We start from the raw sequence: 20818 nt of genomic DNA, 5'->3' as shown, positions 1-20818 counted from the left end.
TGCCTTTTGATTTTATCTTTGCCCTGCCAGGTATCCTTGATGAATCAGTAAGAATTACATCTTTTCTGGTGGTACTGGGGTTTGAACTAAGGGCCTCGAGCTTGTTAGGCAGGTGTCCTACCACTTGAATCACTCTACCAGCCCCCAAGAATCACATCTTTGAAACGACCCTTGAGGACATTTTGCGGGGGGGGGGGCTCAAGAGATCCTCCTACTTCAGCCTGGAGCAGCTGGAAATACACATGCCCAGCAAAACCTTTTTGTTTTGTGACAAAATGGGAAATCCTAATATAATCCTGCATAATGATATCTCAAAGAAAGTACTTGTGAAACTGCATCACAAAATGAAGTAAACACTTTTGGGGACTGAGGATGTAGCTCAGTGGGTTGAGCACTTGTCTGGCACATGCAAGGCCTTGGGCTTGATCCCATCACACACAAAAAATTGTGAAACACTTCTTTCTTTCAGAACGACTGACAAGCTGGTTATTATTGCATTATTTCATAGATGTTCTGATAAAAATGAACAAAAGAGGGTTAGTGGTGTTGCTTCTCAAGTGGTAGCACAAGGCAGAATTCTAAAACCCCAGTACCACCCACAAGAAAAGTACCAGTTACTTCAATAAAAACAATTGACAGTGTTCATTACCAATGATAAAGATTTTAGTTAAAATTATGATTTTGGAAAAATTGTACTCACCATAATGATTTTGACAGCTTCCCAATATTTCCAGACTTCTCAAATGAGATCACTGGTGAGATCACAATTTTTATTGATCGTTTAAATGCATCAGCATTTGTAAGAACTGTGTATGTAAACCAGTATTTTCAAAAGGAGCAGTGAATGACTGTGGCAGCCAGCCTCCAAGTTGTCCTTCAAGAGCCCCATCCCTGGTATTCATACCTTTGAGAAGTTCTTCCCACATTGTTCCAAAGTCAGCCCATGTTACCTGTGGAACAGGTACTTGTACTAACTATAGATGACATGAAAGGCAGTGACAATGCTTCTTCATCTGGATAGAGGTTTATGTGACCAAGTTCAATGTAAATTTGGAACAAAGTTCATTAAGCCAAATACTTATAATTTGTGCATTTTTCAGCATTTTACACACTTACAAAAGTCTTTAAATAGATGTGTCTTCCTAACAAGATACTCAGAGCAGGATTTGTCTCCTGGTCACATTTGTTTACAGTGGCCATATGAGGAAGTATAATGCAGAGTGGTTAGTGCTTGAGGCTGTGCCTGTTTTCTAGGGCTCTTTCCTAAATCTCTCACGTAATCAAACCTTGATCCCCTCTACTCTGGTAAATACTTCCACAAAGTTTTTACACTTCACCCACCACTTGTTACTTTGGTCTATGCTCTTAACCTTTTGATCTATTTCCTGTGCTGTCTTTTAATAGACAACACAAACATCTTCCAAGCAGCTGAAAATCCTCTATCAATATTTATGGCCTTTACAACAGTTTATTCATTTACAGTATACTTTAATAGATGATTTTTCAAATTGTGATCTTATACCAATGTATACAGCATACCCATAGCAGTAAGTTCCCTAAAAGAACAACTTTGTTATTCGTAACACTCTTTTTAACAATTTTATTATTTAGATTTGGAAGGCCAACAATCTAGCAAAAAACCTAATAATGTATTCAAGATTTGGTAATAAGTGAATTCTAACAGTAGTGAGAGTCTAACCAAATCCAGTGCTAGCTGAAAAATGGCTTTAACTGAATATATTTTAATATTTTGCTTAAGAGGTTAATTTCTACATAAAATCAAAACTTGAGACAAAAATCACTGAATTTTGAGTACTCATAAATTAGGTGAAGTACTGTATTTTTTATTTTGGTATATTGGTAAGAAAGGTACACAGAAATTGAGTGATCAACAAGCTATCCCCACCACCTCCCGCTTAGTTTTCCCAGAGATTAAACAAGAAAGACACTGTAATACATGAAAAATGAAGTTTTTCTTTATTATGCCATCCTTCCGAATCAAGGTATTTGAAATTGTATCATTTCATTTGTATCCAGTCAAAACATACATGAGCCACAAAGATCAATTTTTTATCCTATCACTGATTTATAGTTCTGTTGTATGTGGAATTTCATTCATCTTGTCAGAACTCAAAGTGGACAGGTTGGGGAGAAGTTAAAGAAAGATTTAGACAGCACACATTTTTCTTGCATTCCGCTTTTCTTGCCACTTGGAACATAGATGCATGGAGTACATGTCTAGCCACAAGGCCACCACACATCAATTCAGTCTGGTATCACAAGATCAAAAAGGTTAGTGCAAAGGGAAGGTGAAGGAAGGATTTTATATAAAAATTATCTAAAACTCCAAAAAACTACAAAAGCATCTTAAGAAAAAATATAATCAAAGTAAAAGCAATGGTGTTTATTTCAGTGAAGGTATTTTAAATTAGATATGACATAGTAAGCTCCCATATACCCCAACCTGGTAGAAAAGTTCCTCTTATTGAGAAGTCAATTTAAATGGCAAAATTTTACATATCAGTAAAATCTGTTATATTTAAAACTGTATACAGTACTTTTCTGGCAAAAACCCTATACATCTTTCAGTTGTGAAGACAAAGTAAAAATATGGTTACATAAGACCACAAAAAATATAAATTGCTGAAAAAATAAAAAAAGATTAAAAATCATTTACACTGATTCCCCTTCATTTTCAGCATTAGTAAGAATTTGCAAACTACAATAAATTCGTGAAAATTCTGTTCCAACCTTAACACACTTAACCAAAAGTTGTCATTTCAAATATCCTAGCTTAAAAAAGAATTGACAGCAACAGTGTGCATTTATCATACTATTTGTACAAGTCAATATTTAAATATCTTCAAAATAAAACTAACTAAAAGGAATCACAATAACTTATAAAAAGAAGCAAAGTTTACAAAATTAACAATTTTTAGAAGGTCTATTTAATTGGTTCCTCCTTTTGTCATCATCTCCCCACACAGTTTATAGAGATATTACTAGTTCTATGTACAAATCTATAACTTTAAAAATAGTCTTCTGTTTTTAACACCAGGAACATAGTGCTGTGATTAGCATAAATGAAACCAACATACCCCAAACAGAGGGCAACATACAAGTATATAGTTTTGAACTCATATTTAAATGGAACTATTACTTTATACAGCTTTCAAATTTGAAGTTGAATAGAACAAGTCCTGGACAAAAAGAATCAAGGTTTTTGTTCTAAATTCAGTGCATGATTCTAGAGGTACTGAACTCACCATAAACTAGAGTAACCATTTATGGGAGCTACTGTGACATTTGAGTACATTATCATCTGGTTAGGTAAATGCTCACCCTATTTGTCCAAAACCACCCTAATACAACAGAAAACATAGCTCTCCTGCAATGAGAAATGGTAAGACACACACACAAACACATTTTTTTTTGTTGTGCTAGGGACCAAACGCAGGGCTCTATCTGTGCTAGGCAAATACTCTACCCCTGAGCTACATCGCCAGCCCCAATTTCTTGAAGTTAAAATAATGTAAGACAAATACGGGTGATATAATTTTTTAACCATATGCACAATACCATTTTTATTTGAGGTGACTTCATTTAGACCTATTATATGATGTTACTAAGAGGGAGAGAATATAGAGAGCTCTTAAGATTAAACATCTTTAGACAGTTCCTAAAATGCTAATTTTTAAAAAATTTACCTAAAAACTCAAATAATTTGACCATTTAGAAGTACTGTTTGCTCCACATTTTACAAATATTTATCTAACTAAAGGAGATGTAACCAAATGCAATGTGGAAGCTTTAACTGGCTCCTGGTTTGAAATAACCAGCTACAAAAGAAATCTGGAGAGTAAATGAAGAAATCTAAATATGGCATGAGTATTAGGTATTGGGGAATTATAAATTTTATAATGATTTTTTTTTTAGATTATTTTTAGGACTTGCTATGTATTTGGGTAATAAATGTGTCTATAACATGTAAATAGCTCAGAAAAAAAGCATATATATACAAATATATATGCATAACTAGCTTTATCTCTACACATTATGAATACAGAGAAAACAAATATGGAAAATGTTAGTTGTTGAATCTATGTAGTAGATACACGTGGTCACTCTACAATCTTTCAACATTTCTTTTTCCAAAAATATTAATAAAATTTAGGGGGGAAAAAAATCAGATCCAGGCCCTTAAAGCTTCTAAATGGTATTCCTTCTATGCACTGAGTCAACTTAAAAGACACAATCAAATGACTAGAAATTTTTGCATACATTTAATACTGACTGACATGATAAGCCAGAATTTGTGAAATTGGCAAAAGCAACCCAATTTATTTACACCATATGCAACTCAGCTCTTGAGACAAAAAGAGCACTTTATATACAAGGTATAGAGGGACATATTTTAAGATTAGACTTCGTGCCTAGAGAGTCTGAACACATAAATTCTGAAAGTGTTTGGACTTACCAAGCTAAAGAAAAAATTTAAATTGAGTCTAATATCTGATATGACTTACAAATAATATAGAATTTTAAGGGGGAAATGGAGAAAGTTATTAAGACTGTCACTACTATTGGGAGACATTAGCTACTTAAGAAGTTAAGGAACCCAGAAAACAGTATCAACTATAAAGTTCTATGGAGATTCTAGGCAAATATTTATTGAATAAATTTAGGAAGCAAATATAGAACATATCAACATTAATAATATATGAAGGCCTTTATGGTAAATTAATATTCTACAAAGCCCTGTGTACACTAAATATAAAATAGCCAAAAATGAAGTAAGCCTGAGAAATCTATAATTCATTGTTTGTATGCTATATATGACTGAAAGAATGAACAAAAATGATCTTAATTCATTTCTGCACATTAGGTTATTAACTATCAATCATCTTCCAATCTGTGCAAATTACATTTCAAAAGGCCAAGCCTTAGTTATAATTATATATATAACTTGATTACAAATGGAAGCATTTGGCTATTATATTATGCATGCTTATTGCTATGAAAGAAATAAGCAAAATTTTACATTTACTGTGCAAGAATTTTAATTAGATTTGCACACATTTCAAAAAATTCTATTGTGTGACTTCCAGGTCTCGAAGTTAAGTCAACAGGAGAAGAGTCAAGTGAGGTCACAGATGAGGTAAGAGAAACTTCTGAGGATTTTCCTTGAGCATCAGCATCTGAATCATTCCTTTGGCAAGATCGATAGTTGCTAATTGATCCTGATCTCTGTGGAGTAGCAGTCCCTGATTTGGCTTCAGTAATTTCATCTGAGTAAAAAGAATTTCAATTAATTATAATCATTGACCTCTTCTCAATTTTTTTTAACAGTACGGAAGTTACTTCTTTTAAGTGAGACTATTGACCAGATATCCAGACCATATTTATTTTAAATACCTACAGTTGAGGTAATGTGGTTATGTTAAACTACTCATCTTTTTTTTTTTTTAAACACATAGCATGTATTCTTATGATGACTAGTCAAGATAGCTACTCATCAGTCTTGCAATCAAAGACTAAAGAGACCAGTAAACTAATAACGTGGGTTTTAATAAATATCATTCTCTAGCAATAAAAAGTAATCCTTCTATATTAAAATCATAGAATCAATTTACTTAAATATGGAAGGTATCCTAGAAATCATCTCATGACTTGTTTTATTGAATAAAAGAGTAAACCTGAAGAAATTAACTGATTTGTCCAAGAAAACGAACAGAAAGGTTAAGGTAAGTGTAGAACAAATCTATTAACATCAGTTCAGTGCTTTTCACTTCCCATTGTCTTAATATATTTCATTTAAGATCTCATAAAAGAACAACAATTCCAATGAACAAAATCAAAGAAAAACTAGGAGGGAACAAACCACAGAAATAGTGAATGGTCATTCAATTGGCAAACCCATGTGCTAATAAATCCAAGATTACAAATCTGATCCAAATATAATGAAAAAAATAAAAACCATTTCATATCTCAAACTGTGTTAGTATGTGTTCGCAGACACATAGTACCTGGGTAGCTCAAACTTGTATCTTTCTGATACTATGTAGTTACTATGTATCTTTGAGCTTATTAAAAAAAAAAAAGGAAAAAAAATCACAGGTGCACCTTCTAATTTTATGTAACCTTCCATAAATAATGGTGGCACTGTATCTTAACTCAATGAACAATAATCATAACCCTGTACTTAATTTTAAAATTATTTAATAGAGTCAGGCATGGTAGCACACACCTTGCTTCCAGTATCAGGGGGCTGAAGCAGGAGGATTGGGAGTTTGAGACCAGCTTGGGCTATATAGCAAAAACAATTACTTAATAGTAAATTAAGAGCTTACATAAATGTGAACATTTATTTCTAAATAAAACATTTTATCTTACCACAGAAATATAGGAGAAAATTGTCACTTTAGGATTAAACTGTATCTTGGGTTTAAGGATTTTACAAGAGTATTAAACTTAACAGGATACAACACTGTAAGATTATCAGAATAACACAATTCACAAATGTCAGTATTGCATAGGCACAAAAAGTCATTCCTTTGCTGTTATTAGGAATAAGTCCAAAAACTTTAAAAGAATCAAAGATTAATAAAACAAGTTAGATAACAAGATGTAATATATCCACTTCGTTGTTTTGTGTGATGTATACATACCATCAATACTACGGAAATCCAGTAAGTAAGTTCTACTATCTACTTGGTACAACTGCAGACTCATTTTGGAGTATGTGCTTGTCACGGGATTCTTTCTTCGAACCCGTAAATAATATGGGTTTACAACCTAGCATATGGTATGAACAAAAACAAAGCCAAATAAGTTCTTCTATAAAACATTTTATAGACTACAGATTTGCCTATGTGTTAATAATAAGGATGCTTGCTCTTTCTTACCTTCCATTCATAATCCAGTTGCTTAATTGCTCTACATACTTCTGCCATGATATCATTTGGTCGACTTTGACTTCTAATTCCCAAATGCCATTTTGCTTTCCTTACACCTTGGTGTTTGGATTTCTGTGGGTTTAATTCATCGAGTGTATGGCGTGCCCTTGGTGTTTCAGCCACCAAGAATGGAACTCTTTCAGGATGGGGTCGAGTTAAATGGTGATCATCAAGAAAAGAATCAGGGGGGCTTGTTGCCAAGTAGAAATCTTTGGCTTCATTCATTATTCTCCTGTTATCTATTATGAGGTGATAGGCAACTGCCAAAGGGTCCTGGTGATTTCTATTATAAAGGCAGCTGAGAACCTCCTCTTCAGAGCATTCAAATTTTTCACATACTTCTTTTAAGGCTTCATCATCAATCATGGTTGAACTATATGATGGATCCTCAGGAAAGAGATATTTGGGAAGGTCCTGTTTAAACCATTCATGTTCCCTGAGAGAAAATGGCAAGGTCAGAAAAAGGATTTTGAGTGGGAACAAGACTGAAAGTAAGAGCTTAGAGAAATTTAGGATGAGTTCATTTATACTTATACCCATACGGAATATTGTATTATTATAGTCTTCTAGCTCACACTTCATCATATACATTGAGACAAACGTTCCAGCCTCCCTCTGATTTTAATGGCTGATGTAGCAATGGAAAAAGAAATGTCTACCCTAATTTTCAAAGTTTTGGAACAAATGACAATGACAAAGTACAGCTTATTTCCTGCTCAGAAAGAAAACATAGTGTGGCTTCATTATATTCTTTCCTCACGTTAAGTAAAAATAAAAAAAAGAATCTACAACAAAAATAGCTGGCAACATTCACTGAGTCCTCATGATATATATGCTAGGTTTTATGCTATATGTATGTAGTCTCTCCTCATCCTCAAAACTATTCTATGAAGATAACAACATCCCCTTCTTTTAAATGAAGGAACTGAGGTTCAAAAAGATCAAGGAAGTTGCCCAATATCACAAAGACAGTTAAGAGGAAGAGCCAGATTGCAGCCCAATTCTGTGGCTCAAAAGGCCATGCTCTGAATGAATGTCTTTTCCAATTTCTTAATTTCATATATAAAATAGTATGTTTTACTTGAACCATGTCAAAACTATGCTAAAGCTAGAAAAACCAAGAGAGGAAAATACCCAAAAGAACAATGGTTATCACTGGACACTTTATAAAAGTGAAAATAAAATAGAAATAAAAATGACTTTTATTCCCTTCCCTTTTTAGTGCTTCTCTGAATGCACCAAATTGTCATATGTTGTTGTTTTGTTTTGTTGAGACAAAATCTCACTATGTAACACAGGCTGGCCTTAAACTCTCCTTCCTCCTGAGTGCTGGAATGACAAGCATGACCCATCATGCCTCACTTTTCATAGTACAGTTTTTCTAGCTTAACTAGAAAAAAAAAGTAAAACAGAAGCATTTCTCACTTAAATGTTTATTTTAGAGAATGTTTGTCTTTTTATTCACCACCAGAAGCTAGTCTTTTAACATACGGAGAAATGGCAGAAAATCAAGCTTCAGGTTTTATATATAATCCTCCCTTCCTCTTGCTAGCCTCATGTGTTCTTTCTTATTTACGTTTCCTAGATCCCCATACTTTCTTTCTTCCTTCTTCTTCCATTGCAGAGGGCTAGCCTTTAGAACGCGTGTATGTGGTGGGGAGGGGGGTTGCAGAGCAGGAATACTAATGGTAGAAAAACAACGCTTACAAGAAATAGTTTTATGTCTTCATGAGAAATGATCGCTGAAATTTGAGAAACACATTTGTTATCACTTCTGCCTTATTCACACTGTTAGGCTGGATCATATAAAATGCCACAAACCTAAATTTCATGTGATTCAAGGTATACTACTATGAAAAACAAATGCAACATTCATCAAATTAAAGTTTTCTCATTCCTTGAGGTTAACAAAAGGAAATAAATATAGTAGCTCAGATTACCTGATATCTTTTATTGTGGCCCTCTTCATAGGATCCACCTGCAGCATATGTTTTAAAAGGCTAATCACAGAAGGATTTAAATACTGAGGGGTATAAAAAATCCCATCACATATCTTTTTAAAAAGAGTTGGCACATGGTCATCATCGAATGGAAGGGTTCCACATAATAAAGCATAGAGAATCACCCCGCTGCTCCATATATCTACCTCTGGGCCTGCATACAATCTGTAACAGGAAATAACAATTGCATCCAATAATCATTAATAATGTCCGAGTCAATCAGTTACTCAAAAATTTCAAGTATGGATCTCTCATAAAGAATTAGTAGTGGGGGAGGGGAGGGGGGAGGGAGGTGACCCAAACAATGTATACACACGAGCAATGTAAAAATGATAGACTTAGTAGTCAGAATACGATTTTATAGCCATTCTACATATTACATACAATTATCTTAATGCCATAGTATTACTGCAGTCTCTAAAAGATTTAAAGAATTAAGATTCAACAAAAATGAAGTCTGACTTTTGTTTTTTGAGACAGGATCTCACTATATAGCTAAGGATGCCCTTTTAAGTCACAACCCTGCCTCAGCCTCCCAAGAACAGGGATTATAGGTGTGTACCACCACATCCAGCAAGTCTGATATATTTATCAATACTTTAGTCCAACTTCCCAAAACACTTTTTTAAAATCAGAAAATCTAAAGCTACTATAAAATGCAATCTATTTGAAAAATTAAAGTTACCTTTTATAGTTTCAATTCATCTAAATAAATATTAAATCTTTTCTAACTATAGATACTTCTATGTTATTCAAGTTTTCAAGTGTCTTACCCACCTACCTTCAAAACTCACTAACTTAAAACCTTCCATTTCTTCAACCAGGAGAAGAAAAAAATCAAACTAATCTCTTGTAACTACTTAAACATAAGGCTGACTTGCCAACCAACATTCTCTTCTATAAATGGAGTCTCTCACCTTATCTACTTATGTTCTATTAAGATAGAAAATCTCCAGATAAGAAAGTCTTGCCGGGTGCCAGTGGCTCATGCCTATAATTCTAGCTACTCAGGAAGCAGAGATCAGAAGGATGGAGGTTCCAAGCCAGACAGGGCAAATAGTTGGTGAGACCCTATCTCGAGAAAATCCATCACAAAAAATTGGGCTGGTGGAGTGGCTCAAGACGAAGGCCCTGAGTTCAAGCCCCAGTACCAAAAAAAAAAAGTAAGTCTTGTATTTTTTTTTTCCTTTCACTAGAATATGACACTATATAGTCTTACAAAATCTAGGAGAAAAAGACAATTACAAATGCATTAAGGGCAGGAGGGTGTCAAATACTACCTTCCTGAAATTACTTCTGGTGCAGCATAGTTGGGTGAGCCACAACTTGTTCTTAAAAATTCACCATCTGACATCATGTTTGAAAGACCTAAAAGTGCACAAAAACAGCTACTCAAGATTTCCCAAGGACAAAAATATAAACAAAACTCCATTAAACAATACAACTAAGTTTGCATTAAAGTAGTAAATTGTCATTTATTTTGTTTCTTGAATCACCAAAATCATAGTCTTTATTCCCATATATCTGGCCATTATGCCCTAAAACACATAATCTGTTTCAACATTTAAAGTTAGTGCGGTTAAAGCTTAACAACTATTGGTTCACTGAGCTATTGATTAATTTGCTTACTGGAATAAACTTGGCATAGCTAAGTTTTATTAATACAGAAATTGATAGGGAAAATACTCTGAAACATGAATAGGATTGAAATTCAAAGTTTCTACTAACCCTGTTCTGATTCTTTAAAAACAAAAACAGAGAAATTTTGAATCTAAAAATTCTCTTACAATTTTACTCCAAAAATAAACCTTTGGGCCAGGCACTAGTGGCTCTTGCCTGTAATCCAAGCTATTTGGAAGGCTGAAATCAGGTGTATTTCAGTTTGAGACCACCCCAAGCAAATAATTTGCCAAGACCCCCATCTCCAAACTAACCAGAGCAAAATGGATTGGAGGTATGGCTCAAGCAGTAGAAAGACTACTTTGCAAGTAAGAAGCCCTGAGTTCAAACCCCAGTCCCACCAAAATTTAAAAAAAAGGAGGAAAATATACAATTTCCTTTGATTTAAATTAAAGCCAGCCAAAAGAAGAGAGTTTCAGACATTCATTTTTCTCTTAGGTTTACTAATGTCAATTTTCATAGACAATAAAGAGCAATTTATATAGGAAATATTTATGAACAAAAAATTCACTTTTAACAATAAATTAGTTTTTTATTTTTTATTAGCAAAAATTAATTGCATGAAGTAATTTCATTGTGATATTTACATCATGCATATAATGTACTTGAATCAAATGCACTATATCATTTTTTGAGACAGGGATTATTCAAACCCAAGCTGGGCTTGAACTCAAAATCATCCTGCTTGAGCCTCCTCAGTGCTGAAATTACAGACAAGCACAACCATACCTGCCTCTAAATTATTTCTTAAAATGCTAAAATTAGATTTTCTGGGGTTTTTTTTTTTGTGGGGGGTGGGGGGATAATTTATTATTTATTTTAAATATATCAGAAGCTGTGTGTTAATGAAACCCCTGTATCCTCAGTTTTCATAAGCATTAAACATCAGTTTCAAAACATGGACAATGACATACAGTTTAAGTTTTTATAGTGTGAAATTAGATTTTCTGTTATTTAAAATGTTAATTTAAAAAAATTTTTTTTCATGTAGTTTACCTTTTGGCTTTCATTTTTAAAAATAATTCTATCCCACTCACTTTCTTTTTTCTCCATAATTGACTAAAAGAATATACTGGAAATAGGTGGCTCTGTTCAGTGATCTTTCTAATGCTGCTAAACTTGAATTATGTATCTTCTATAAAAAACTCAATTTTGTGTGCTTTTGAGCAAGGCCTTGCTATGCAGCCGAGGCTATCCTCCATCTCCTTGCCTCAGCTTCCCCAGTGAGAGGATTACAGGCATGTGCCACCATACCCAGCATGTAATTCAATTTCAAAAACATAAGGCTAAGAAAAGAGAATAGCTTAGATTTTCTTCCTTCTTCTGTATGTTCACTGACTAATAAGATAGTCTATTACATAAAAGCTATCTGGAGAATGCTACTTACAGCCATTAAACATAATGACATATGAAACTATAAAATACACAAATATCCTTACCAAAATCAGCTATCTTTGCATTCATGTGTGCATCAAGCAGGACATTTTCAGGCTTCAAATCCCTATGAACCACCATGTGCCTGTGACAGTAATCCACTCCAGAAAGGATTTGCTGGAACAGACGTCGACTTTCTTTTTCATCCAACTAAGAAAAGTAGAAAAATATCTTAAAAGAGTGTCTTTCAAGAAATTCTCCTACCTGTAATCCTCCAAACTATAAACTGTCAAAATGCATGAAACCTTCCAGATGAACCTCATTTGTGAGACACTTTTGAAATAAGGAAGAGATACACACAGCATAAAACAGGTTCTAAGAGATCTCAGACCTTGACACAGCAACCCCACTTTCTAATCCTATCATTTACCTGGACTACATTTAACAGCTTGCCTTTTTTAGCTCATGAGCTACTTCTACTAGCTTCAATTTCTACGTAAAGTTAGGCATGTTTTCTCCTATAAATTAGAAATATTTAATCCTTCATTCCTTTAACAAATATTTATTGTGCTATATATAGCTGTAAATATTCATGATACAGAAATGAATAAAACAAAGGCCCTGAAGAAGAGTGTCTAAAGTGGTAGACTGCCTGCCTACCAAGCATGAGGCCCTGAGTTCAAACCCCAGTACTGCCAAAAAAAAAAAAAAAAGGTTCTAATCTAGTTGACAAAAACAAGGCAATAAAAAAATAACATCAAGGAGATAGTGCTTTGAATAAAAAAAGAATACAATACTTAATACGGAATTTTTAAATGCTTTGAAGTCACCATAAAAAGGGGACTAAGGTAGAAAGGAGAAAAATGGAGGGCATGAACCAATTCAGGTTATCATACATACATACATACATACATACATGGAAATGTCTTGGTGAAACTCCCTATACAGGTATCTTAAACAAATAAAAACGTCTTTGTTCAAAAACAAAGGACAAAAGATGAAACAGTAAAACGGGTCCTGTCTGGTGGTTGGTACCAGTGGGAGGTGGAAGGATATAAGGAAAGGGTAACAGAGCGTAAGTGTGGTGGAAATATTGTGTACTCATGTCTGAAAATGGAAAAATGACAACTGCTGAAACTATTCCAGGAATGGGGGGAGAGGCGATAAAGGAGATGATGGAGGAGGTGAATTCAAAACTATGATATATTGTAATAACTTTTGTAACTGTCACAATGTGCCCTCAGTACAACAAAATGATGATAATTTAAAAAAAAAAGGGAAAGAAGAAAAGCACAGGCAGAGTAAGAGTACAGAAAGCGCTGATGAGATGGTGGATACTTTTACATGATGAGGAAGTTAACATTTAAGCACTGCTAATGAATTACAAGCAACCATATTATGTTCTGAAATAAAATATTTTTTAATTTTAACAAACCAAAAACTTAATTCATCTTATAAAATATAAAAGCATTCATATTTGGTATGCTTACTGCAACTACCTTTTCAACAATCTTCTTTAAAAACTTCTCTTTCCATTTTTTCTTATTTATGATGCTTTCTCCAAACAAGTGATAACCACATGGGGGAGCACACACCTGCTTCTAAGAAGTCATATTTAATAAATGAGCTATTAATCCTCTAGGCAAAGAACTCTCATGTGCTACCCTCTAACAGGTCAGGAATTAGCATTCTAAAACCAGAATTCCACACCACAAATGGCATCGATAATATGAGAAAAAAGACAAAACAGTAATTTCTTTAGAAAGCAAAATTAAAACCACTGCTGAAATCTATAAGATACCCTCTTCCTCTAGAAAACAAAGTACTAATATTTTAGTAATGTAACACCTTCATTTCTTCAAATGAAGGTTTATGGGAAAAAAAGAATAACTGTTGAAAATATGAAAAAAATTTTAATTGATTAAACGAAATATAAGAGGTAAAACAGGTAGACTACAAAAATGAAAACTACTATACCCACAAAAATATATACAAAAGATGTAAGGAGACCTCTATAAAAGTAGACTAGAAAAGTCAAAGCACATTTCCAGTTAAACATCACAGGCTGATTCTTTCGCCACTCCTTACAATATTATTAAAATGACATCAGCAATAAAAGAAGCATATAAAGACAAAAACATCAAGAGATAAGCAAGAGTCAACAAGAGAAAATATCATGCTGGACAGCAGATAAAGACTTAACAAGAGAAAGGTGAATCCTAAGCCTATGGGGCTGGAAACCAAATAAACTCATCTGCACACAGATCTCCAAAACGTCTTAGAAATTGGAAGCTTCGGGAACTTTTGAAGGCACAAGTGAAGAGTGGGCTGAAAATAGGACAAGTTGTTGAAGTAAGGAGCGTTTTAACTCACTCCTACTAGGGAATAAGATCTGTAGTTTATTCTACTAAGACAGAACCTGCTCTGTTCTCAAGGACACTAAGGCAGAAATGAGGCACTGTGAGGAAAATGTGGGTTAAGTGAAAATCAACACACTAACCAGAGAGATTAGCAGCCATCTTCCCAACCCAGGTCTTGCTGCCCCAGCATCTAAACTATTACCTTCAAGAAAACTGGATGGTTTATTGTACAGCAAATATCAGATCCAAGAAAAACTACTTGTTAATATTGACAAGCAATATACCCTAACAAAATGGACAGGTCTCCAACAATTCAACCTATGGGAAGACCCACCAATCAATAACTTCTCTACCCATACGAGTTTGGCATTTAGCACTTCACTCTTAAATATAAGTACACAACCAAGAACCAAGAATCACCAGATATCTGAGAAAGAGTCACACGCAAAAGACAGAGAAAAAAAAAATGAACAGAAAAAAAGGTAAGCAGAAAGCACAGAAGGTATAGCAATAGTACAAGGACCAAAAAACAAACAAACAAAAAAAAGTCATCCTCAACCAAATTAGGTTATCGTATCTATGGAACAAAACAAACTGTTCAAAGAAAGGAAAATTTCAGAAAATAAGACCTCTGAAATATATGGGAGCAGATTTTAATATTCAAAGGGTGAAATTAAGGAAATTCCTACAATGCAGAACAAAATGACCAAGAAATGAAGAAAAAGGTAAGAAAATGGTATTAGTTCGACTTGTGCCTATTTACCCAAGAAAGGCAGAGGGGTTTTTTTAGGGGGTGAGAACAGGGCCAGGTGAAAAGAGGAATATCTGAAATAGAAATGAACCACGTTAAGACACAGTAAAATTAAAATTAATTTGGTTAATGAGTTTGACTTTGATTAAAGTAAACAGATATGCTATATAGAATGGGTAATATAAATAACTTTAGATTGACAGTGTGAAAAATTATTTTTTTGGTGCTACACACAGATCTTTCAGAAAGGGGCTTTTATATACCAGATAACCTGGGTATAAGAACAAGTATGGGCAAGGGGCCACATTCAGTTTTTTAACTGTAACTTAAGGTACTGCTCAAAATGTCTCCTAAAGTTCCTTCCAGCTCTAAATTTTTAAGTATAATTCCTATCTCCTTCATGGAGCCTGCTCTTACTACTCCAGGTATATCAATCAGATTTCTGAAACCAAAAAATGAACGCAATTTAAAAGTGGCTAGGATTGACCAGCAAGTTCAACCTTAAATATAATATACTATATTTAATAATATACTTTGTAGCCACGTGTCAGTGACTCATGCTTGTAATCCTAGCTACTCAGGAGGCAGAGATCATGGTTTGAAACCAGCCCAGGCAAACAGTTTGTGAGACGATATCTCAAAAATACCCAACACAGAAAAGGGCTGACAGAGTGGCTCAAGTGCTAGAGCTAGTTGGTTCAGCCCCCAGTACCAACAACAATAAGAAAATATTTTATACCTCAAAAGCTTAAATTTGAGGATTATGAGTTCTGGGGTCTCAATCCAATCCTGTCATTAATATATCATGTGACCTTGAGCTACTATATAAACTGTGAGGCTCAATATCCACATTTGTATAAGTCAGCTAAAGAGATCATCTTTAAGGTCTTCTCTAGCTCTAATTAGCCTATGTTTCTAAACAAAGCACATGACTAAGGCAACTGGTTATTTAGTAGACCTCTTAAAACTACTTTCTGATATTTTGATGCTAATAAGGGATAAGGGGAAAAAAGAAATATGTACAGGATTAAATCAGAACTGCTTACCCTTCCATTTTTACAGATATAATCAAATAGCTCTCCTCCTGAGACATATTCCATCACCATGAAAATATCAGATGGTGTACTGATGACCTGGTACCTGGTGAGAGAAAACATTATCTACTAATATGAAAACATGTATATTCATTCATTCAATAAATATTTACTAAGCACCTATAACATACCAGGTACTGTGCTAGGGAACAAAACAAATTTTCTATTTTCATGATGTTTATGTGCCTGGAGCCAAGAAACAGACACTAAATAAGCAAGCAGTGTCTTAAGTGGTAGAACATGCTATGAAGAGAAATAATCTCTTCTACATAGTATTCAAGGAAGACCTCTAGTAAAATAAAGTAACATTTGAGCATTACCTGAAGGAAGGAAGAAAGCAAAATATGCCACTATCTGGGAAGAAAGGGAACCAGGCAAGAGAACAGCAAGTGCAAAGGACCCAGCTAGAAGCCTTCGTGGCTCGCATGAGGAATGGTAAGGCAAAAGCAAAGTAAGCTGGGAGAGAAACGGGATGTGCAGTCAAAGCTGTAACTGGAGGCCAAAGAACACAGAACTTTACAAGCCAAGAACAGGCTTTGACTTTTACTCAAATGAAGATAAAAGCTACCAAAGGTTTTTAGCAGAGTAGTTATGTGATCTGGCATATTAAAAGGTAAGTGGTAGCAGTGTGAAGAACTGACTGATGGTAAAGGCAGAAACCAAGACTGATGCAGAGGTTTGTGAGAGGGATGGGGGTGGTGGCTCAGACCAATCTGATGGTGCTAAAGCACTGAGAAGCAGTCAAATCAGAGATACGTATGAAGGCAGAGATGCAGGGGATGGTAGGAAGTGAAAGAAACAGAGAAGGATGGCTCCTAAGGGTAGCTGGCTATTAAGTGCAATGGTGAAAACTGGGGGAAGAGCGGGTTTGAGAGGGTAACAAAGAGAAGATGAGATTTGACCAGGTACAGCTTGAAATGACTCAAGGACCTCCACATGGAAATATAAAGTAAGGCAGTAGGCATAAGAGATGAGTTCAGAGAAAAGGTTTCAAAGCAAGAAATGTCTATTTAAGAGTCATCTGCATATGGATGGTATTTAAAATCACTTAGAAAAGATGTGAGGCTGAAACAAATTTTGAGTCAGCCAGTTCAACAGAAAAGTCTAAGCAGCTTTAAAGTATAGCCTACATATAAAGTTAAGAGCTGAGTAATAAATAAGTGTACAACCTGCAACTGGCATAAACAGTAAACATGAGTAAGATTACTGCCTTTTAAAATGTTAAGTATCTGAAATTTTGTTATTTGTAGATCAGACATAAACAGTATGGGGGGAAGAAAACCCATTCTATTGTATTGTCTCTAGTGAGGCTAGTTAACAACATGTGAAAATTTGGAAGTGGAGAATGTTTTGCCTTTTTTTCTTCTTCTTCTCCAGCACTGGGGATGGATGCCAGGGACTCATGCATACCGAGAATTTTTACTAGCAAATCACTTGTGGGTTCTACAGCACACAGCCCTGAACATTATCTATCAAAAGGACACCTGTCCAGAAAACAGGAACAAATGAGAAAAACAACAGTAATATGCACAAGGTTAAAACATGAAGACAGGCATAACTGACAATGAATGGGGTTAGATAAATACATGAACAGGAAACAGCTTTTCAAAACCCTCAGGAAACAGGAAAAACGTCAGTCCTCTTTCTCACTTGTCAAATTAAGTCAGTTAAGACAATGGATAAAAAGATGACCAGACCATTATTAATATAAATGAACTTACAGTTTAATTATATGAGGATGCCTGAAAAGCTTGAGGTTCTGAATTTCTCTGCGGATTTTTCCTACCACATCAAGGCTTCGAATCTTCTGCCGATTGAGAATCTTCACGGCAACTTTATGCCCAGTCAATTCATGTTTGCCAACTATAAGAAAAACAATTTTAAAAAATCAGTACAGTAGCATCCTCAGAAAATACTTTAGCAGATTTATGGCTTTTTTTCTCTTTTATCCAATTATACCCCTACAGGTTTAGATGCTTAAGAGTGGCTGGTTAGGGGAATACATGAGGAACTGTGGTTTCTTCAAGAAAGGAAAGATGAAAGGATTTGGGAGAGAGAAGGAAAAGAAATTTCCTTTTTGCTGTATACCTTTATATACTTTTATTCTTTTGATTTTCAGTTTTTAAACTATCATGCATATAAATTAAACATTATCTTTGGTATATACTTTTATAGATTTCAACATATGTAAAAATTGGTGTAAATACCATTCTCATTATATGATAAAGAACAGTTCTATTGACTGGAGAAGTGGCTCAAGTGGTAGAACACCTGCCTAGAAGCATGAAGCCCTGAGTTCAAACCCCAGTACCGCAAAAAAAAGGTCCCATCATCCCCCTCATTCTGTAGACAAATTCTCCCTATCATAGCTAAGCCCCTGTGCCTTTTCAATTTTGGTTCATGGGCATGTGGTCACTGTTTTCAAATATTAAGTTTAAAAAAAAAAAGTGAGAGCTGGGTGCCGGTAGCTTACATCTATAATCCCAGCTACTTGGAAAACTGAGATCAGGAGGATTGACATTTGAGGCCAGCCTGAGCAAATAGTTCATGAGACCCCATTTCTAAAATAACCAGAGCAAAATGGACTAGAGGTGTGCCTCAAGTAGTAGAGCACCTGCTTTGTAAGCATGAAGCCCTGAGTTCAAACCCCAGTCCTACCAAAAACAACAATAAAAAAGCAATTTTATCTTTCAATTTCCAATGCTATGCTCATCCAGATGATCCATGGTGACAGTAAAATTTAGATATTATCATTGAGGGAAAGTCTCTAAAAATTTAACCTTTGTGTGCCCTTTCTCAAGAATCTTTTGGGGAATATGTAGTCCATAAAAATTAGGAAGGGAATCAAAAAAAGATGACATGGAATCTTGTTAAGAAGGGATCCAATATGGGAGGAAAATTAAGAGAATCCCCAAAATGATGATTAAGTTACAGGTAAATGATGTGTTGAAGGTCTAGAAGGCAACAAGTCTAAATAGGAAAGAAACAGAGGATCCAACAGAGTTATCTGGCAGAGGCTGGCAAGTTGCATCAAATATCTTATGGAATGTGGTACTGAGATTTTTAAAAGGTGCTAGAAGATGTGGGAAATGTAGCCTTAGGGTCAAAGAAAATGGGAAAAAAAATGAGGTAACTCATTTATTAAGCCTAGAAAAAAATTTAAAGTTCTATAAGAAACAAATCATAGTCTGTTTGCTTAGCAAATAATATAGGCTTAGCAAATGGTTTTTACACAGTCAGAAGTATAAAAGTACAGAATAAGGACTTTACATTACATTAGCAAGCCAGAGCTTGGAAATCTTGAGAGCAGCTGGAAGTGTAAAGAAAAAGGTATACGGAAGAAAGGAAGAAAAATCAATAACCACAGCTGAAATGAAGTGTAGAAATCAAGCATATTCTAATTTCTAGTAAGAAATTAGAAGACCAATTAGATGTGACTGAGTACAGAACACTGTGTTCTATCCTGATTTGGGAAGTATTCTTTCTGAGAACTAGTTTATGACACCTAAGGCAGATACTAATCTCATCTGTCCCAAGTAACCTCAAGATTTTCAAGCTCTGGCTTAGTAGGAATCTTTTCCCATTAGCTACACAACTAAAACAGAACAAAACTGAATACTACTTACTAGCAGACTCAGACCTGGAAAGAATACTAAAACAGAATCCATTTGGGCTTAAACTCTTAATTTGTCACAAATCGTTCTCCTACTAACTCTGTTCAACTAAATATCAACCCCAATTAACCTTAAGAAACCACTGCAGGCATATCCTCTGCATTAAATAAGAAAATAGGATAGGAGATTCAGAACATTCTTTGAAATTCACTCATGATTACGTACTAAGCTTCTCCTATATTCCAGTTATAGGAAAAACAATACAATCAAAAGCAACCTGGGACATTTGCACTATGTGCAAGAAGTGTGGTGCATGTGCTAGGCAGGCTAAAATGGAGTATCACAAGTTCGAGGTCAGCCTGGGCTGTATACAGAGACACTGTCTCAAAGAAGACAAAACAAAATAACTTGGTCGCTGGTCTCTGCAGATAATCCAAAGTTTAAAAAAAAAGAAAAAAAACCAAGCTCATGCTTGTAATCTTAGCTATGAAGGAAGCAGAGATCAGGAGAATTGCGGTTTGAAGCCATCCAAGAAAACAGTTTGTGAGACCCTATCTCGAAAATGCCCAACACAAAAATAGGACTAATAAGTGGCTGAAGTGGTAGAGCACCTGCCTAGCAAGCATGTGGCCCTAAGTTCAAACCCCAGTACAACCAAATTAAAAAAAAAAAAAGGTAGAATATAAATGAATAAGACATTAAACGCACCTAAAAATGCATGAATGTTTTAGGAAAAAATATTAAAGGAATACAGGATACTGAAAAACACAGCAAGAGTCTTATGCCAGGAATGGTGGCAGATGCCTATATGCCTAGTTACTCAGAAGGCAGAGACAGGTGGATCACGATTTGGGGCCAGGTCAAGCAAAGTTAGGGGATCCGTAGGTGAAAAGCAAATTAAAAGCAAAATGTGCTGGTGACTCACACCTGTAATGTTAGCCACAGAGATCAGGAGGCTCGTGGTTTGAAGCCAGCCTGGGCAAATACCT

At 34.9% G+C, this 20818-nt stretch overlaps 1 protein-coding gene across 4 annotated transcripts in view; it reads right to left on the bottom strand.

Annotated features, from left to right (window-relative positions):
- Positions 1-1954: 1954 nt before the first annotated feature.
- Positions 1955-20818, bottom strand: part of Prkaa1 (protein kinase AMP-activated catalytic subunit alpha 1) — a 42388-nt gene continuing 23524 nt past the window's right edge. For 3 of the 4 annotated variants that reach the window (XM_074077551.1, XM_074077552.1, XM_020178313.2), the window contains exons 2-9: positions 17937-18078; positions 16168-16261; positions 12076-12220; positions 10237-10324; positions 8897-9121; positions 6906-7392; positions 6669-6795; positions 1955-5288 (exon numbers count right to left, since the gene is read on the bottom strand). In XM_074077551.1, coding sequence (XP_073933652.1) covers positions 5044-5288; positions 6669-6795; positions 6906-7392; positions 8897-9121; positions 10237-10324; positions 12076-12220; positions 16168-16227 — 1377 coding nt within the window. In that variant the 5' untranslated portion in view covers positions 16228-16261; positions 17937-18078 and the 3' untranslated portion in view covers positions 1955-5043. The remainder of the gene's footprint in view (positions 5289-6668; positions 6796-6905; positions 7393-8896; positions 9122-10236; positions 10325-12075; positions 12221-16167; positions 16262-17936; positions 18079-20818) is intronic. The other variant, XM_074077553.1, reaches the window with a different exon arrangement.

This window comes from Castor canadensis, chromosome 6, assembly GCF_047511655.1.
Source record: "Castor canadensis chromosome 6, mCasCan1.hap1v2, whole genome shotgun sequence".
Classification (NCBI taxonomy): Eukaryota; Metazoa; Chordata; class Mammalia; order Rodentia; family Castoridae; genus Castor; species Castor canadensis.
This window is presented reverse-complemented; position numbering and strand designations above follow the sequence as displayed.